General features: G+C 44.6%; 1 protein-coding gene across 1 annotated transcript; it reads left to right on the forward strand.

The window, feature by feature from the left end:
• Nucleotides 1–335: 335 nt before the first annotated feature.
• Nucleotides 336–2,011, forward strand: LOC142803253 (uncharacterized). Its single transcript, XM_075888370.1, has 3 exons — nucleotides 336–442; nucleotides 1,064–1,499; nucleotides 1,855–2,011. Coding segments are annotated over exons 1-3 (447 nt in total). The 5' UTR covers nucleotides 336–433; the 3' UTR covers nucleotides 1,857–2,011.
• Nucleotides 2,012–3,829: the final 1,818 nt, after the last annotated feature.

A 3,829-nucleotide genomic window follows, 5' to 3' on the forward strand; every position in this document is an offset into this window, starting at 1 on the left:
GTGCCGGTCGTAAGGGTCCTTCACCTTTACGACCGGCGCTGTAGAAGTTATTACGAGCACGCTTCTTGTTTCCAAAATGAAGGAATTAAGGCTTTCACGATTCTTCATGACACGGTAGTTTGTTTGTGCCTTTACTCAGGTCATTCTAAGAGCACACAAGAAAGCGGGAAAGAATATTCTTTTGCTATCTTGTTTCTTCCACATCACCTGCTTAATGCTGCTCTGCTTTGTATTTCTTCTCGTTTTGGGCGATACCTGCCCAATGGCTTTGCATGTCTTGTCTTGCTTCTACTTTTACATATATTTGCGTCCACTCTTTACTCCACGCTAGTGGACAGTGGCAAGGCAGCAGTATATAAAGTGTAGTCGACGATTCCCGCAGCACATACTCTTAACTGGATAGACTCTCCACAAGCACCCCAAAAGAACCACCATGATCAGCGTGAGTGAAATATCGTCTTTGTTTTATTGCTGCCTGTTTTTTGGCTGAAGTCGTTGACTACATGGGCACGTGGTAAAAGCCACGAAGCCCAGGAAGCGAGTAATTCACGGGAGTTTTCAGACTAATATATTTTACATGCACTTTTTATATTAACTTTAAGTTTCATCATGTGATGAATAAATATTTCGCAAAAATTTCGAAAGAAAAAGTCCTTCGAATAGCACTTCCAAGTATACCATATCTAAAGAACTTCTGCGGAGAGCATGCGGACGTAGATAAATATTGGTAATTACCCAAAATGTAGCCATCAAGGTCCCTGCTGAGAATCTCAAGCATAACGATCCGAAGGTGAATATGCGTGGTAGATACCGAGATTTCAAGGAACTACGTATGGCTCTTACTCCCACTCTCAACAACTCAGTAGCGATTCTTACGAGGCGCTATATATTATTTATGTTAGTCTGATGCTCTATTCAACTTTGTCAAATTAAGCAAGGACGAACTTCAAATTGAGGTTTGTTGCAATGCAAGAGTTAGTCTTGTATCAACGCCTTCAAGATGCAACAAAGTCGTCGCCTCGCCATTGCGCCCTTTCGAACTTCAGTTTTCGGCTCGTTGCAGCTTATCCTCGTCATCGCTACGGCCAGCACTGCCTTTGCCAGTCACGTTCCAACACACGCCGTGCCGGTGGCTGCCGTGCCCAGCACCTACCATCATGTAGTCGTTCCTGCGCCCACCTACGTGGCCAACGCAGTGCCTGCCGTGTCTCACGCCACTCGTGTGACCAGCTACCAGACCACACAACCAGGAGTGCCCCGCACCGTGGCCAAGGTGTCTACCTACACCCCCGCTGCCACAGCCGTTCACACGGCCCACGCTTCCGTTCCAACTGCGGTGGCCAGTGTCGTCCATCATGCACCGGCCTACAACTACGGCTACTATCCGGTTCACTACGGCTACACCCACCGGTACAACTACCATCCCCTGATCTACGGCTACGTTCATGGCCTCTCTCCATACGGACTCAGTTATGGCTACGTGTCGCCAGTGAAAAAATGTGAGTCATGTGTTTGTTATATTTCGAAGAACACCTACTAATACCTATAACCTTTGTTGGCGCCTAACCATATATGATGCACGCACTTTGGTGCATACACAACAGTTCCAAGGGCATGCAGCCTCTCAGTAGTGGCTTTGGTATGTACACTATCCGCCAATAAGATGTGGTGTGGAAAAGCAAGTGGACAAAAATTTTGTCGGTCTTGTACCATAACGTCTAAGTTATTTCTTCAGAGTCTAAAGAACATGCCCGAACATGGTTGCGAAGGTGACTTATAACATTACCTTGAGATTCCGGGTTCAGATCGAGAATAACATTTTCCATGGTTTGTCTGTTCTTTTCCTTTTTGCAGAAATGTCAATGCCTTAGCAATGCCGTCATCTTGCACTGATTGGATGATAAGCCTGCGACGCCGCAGGTAATGAAACTGTAAGAGTCCATGTCAAATTGTTGTCCTGTGTGTGTGTATGCGTGTGTAGGGGGTGAAATAAAAAACATTTTGCCAGCCACTCTAATTTTCTTATCCACCTTAACAATACACTAAGACTTTGTCACCATTAAAACAATGACCACATATTCGCTCCTCACAGTCAACAACGTAATCCACTGCAGAAGGTTCCACATTTACAGGGACAGTGAAAAACAATAAATAAGCTTACGTATCCTTGTAACTACACAACTTATCCTTAAGAGTACAAAGATGTTTGCGTGTGGTCCAAGTGTGCTTCTTCGGCCTTCTGGTATTTTCGTGCAACTCAATGTGTTATGAATCAAGATATAGACCAACTTCTGGTTGTATTAAAAATCACATGTACAATTTATTCAAGAGCACTTCACGAAGATCCAAAAAATTGTGTCCCATTCAGTACTTTTTTATTAGATTATTTGCATCTACGCAACGACTATAAGCACATTTTGATACAACCACTAGCCTAAAGTAAGCACCCTATGAACTTTATTTGGCATATTTATTGGCCGTTACCTCTGAAGAAATGATCGAAATTAGTGTAGCACTACATAAAAATTTAACAACTTTAACGTTAATCAGCAGTTATATAACCTAAATGGACCCCAGAAAAACGAACTTCTCAAGATTAGCAAAGTCTACAAGTAACCAGAGTGCTCAAATTGTAGTATTTGTAGAACTCCTATGCCCGTGATAAAAAATTAATTGGAGCCATTGAAAGGAGTGGAAGCGTTGGAAGCGACTCGTTGGTCAACGTCGGTCTACCGCGTGGCCAGAGCACCAGCATCCACGCTGCCACCCTCTTTGGTTTATTCTGCCGCAGTGATATACATATAGCGGTGCGTTTGCAGCATGGTATAGCCACGGAGAAGGAGAGCGAAATTGCTGCTCAGCAGCGTGGAAAAGCGGAGGAGCTCAGAAGAATATTGACACAACCATTTCGGCCTCTCGTTTTTCTTTTTTTTTTTGCTGCAATGTGTTTCTGGGGGCCTGTTAGTCATAACAACACTCATCGCTTTCTACAATGTGCGACATATGGCTAATTACAGACCGACTATTACTGACCAGTGTAGCCGGATTGTGCTATCATCCTGGTAGCCCTCAACCACTAACACGTGACACTAACTTCTCTGACTGCCCAATGAATTGATATCACTCGCTTCACTGAATAACCACTTTTTGTTGCCGGACTGCCAGCGAGTCACATTGTGGCAACGCTGCACAGTTAAGATGTCGACTACGCAGCCCCCGACAACGCCCCTCTCGCCAACATTGCTACCAGGCCCATTTATACTACTACCGGCACCGAGGCCCAGGGACACGTCAGTCGACGTCTGGCTTGGCTGTACAACGTAGAAGAGCGAGTTTGAACTGTTGGTCACAGCTATATACTCTATTGACCAGGCAGCTAAGTGAAGTGCAGGCCGTGAAATTTCTCGTCAGCATAGGCGAAGAAGGCAGGAAAGCGTATAGCTCTTTCAACTTTGAAACAGAAGAGGACAAAAATGATGCCCAAGTTTTAAAAAAAATTTTGAACACTATCACAAGCCAGACAAAAAACTTAACTCTTCATGAATTCCGTTTTGTTCAAAGGAGTAGAAAGAAGGCGAGCCATTCAATGAATGGTTGATCGAGCTAAAGATACTGGCAAAGAACAGCGAATCTCAACTTCTCGAAGAACGAGTGCTACGCAGTCGTATAGTACTTGGCATAAGAGACAAGTGGTTGCAGCAGAAACTGTTGGCAGAAAACCCTTCATACATAAGAACCGTACAAAGATGCCGTATTGAAGAGCAAAGAGGACAGAACTTCCAAAGGTTGAGCGCAGCAGCCGGGGGAGCCCACACAGCGATAGTGAACT

The sequence above is a fragment of the Rhipicephalus microplus genome, chromosome 3, assembly GCF_043290135.1.
Source record: "Rhipicephalus microplus isolate Deutch F79 chromosome 3, USDA_Rmic, whole genome shotgun sequence".
NCBI lineage: Eukaryota > Metazoa > Arthropoda > Arachnida > Ixodida > Ixodidae > Rhipicephalus > Rhipicephalus microplus.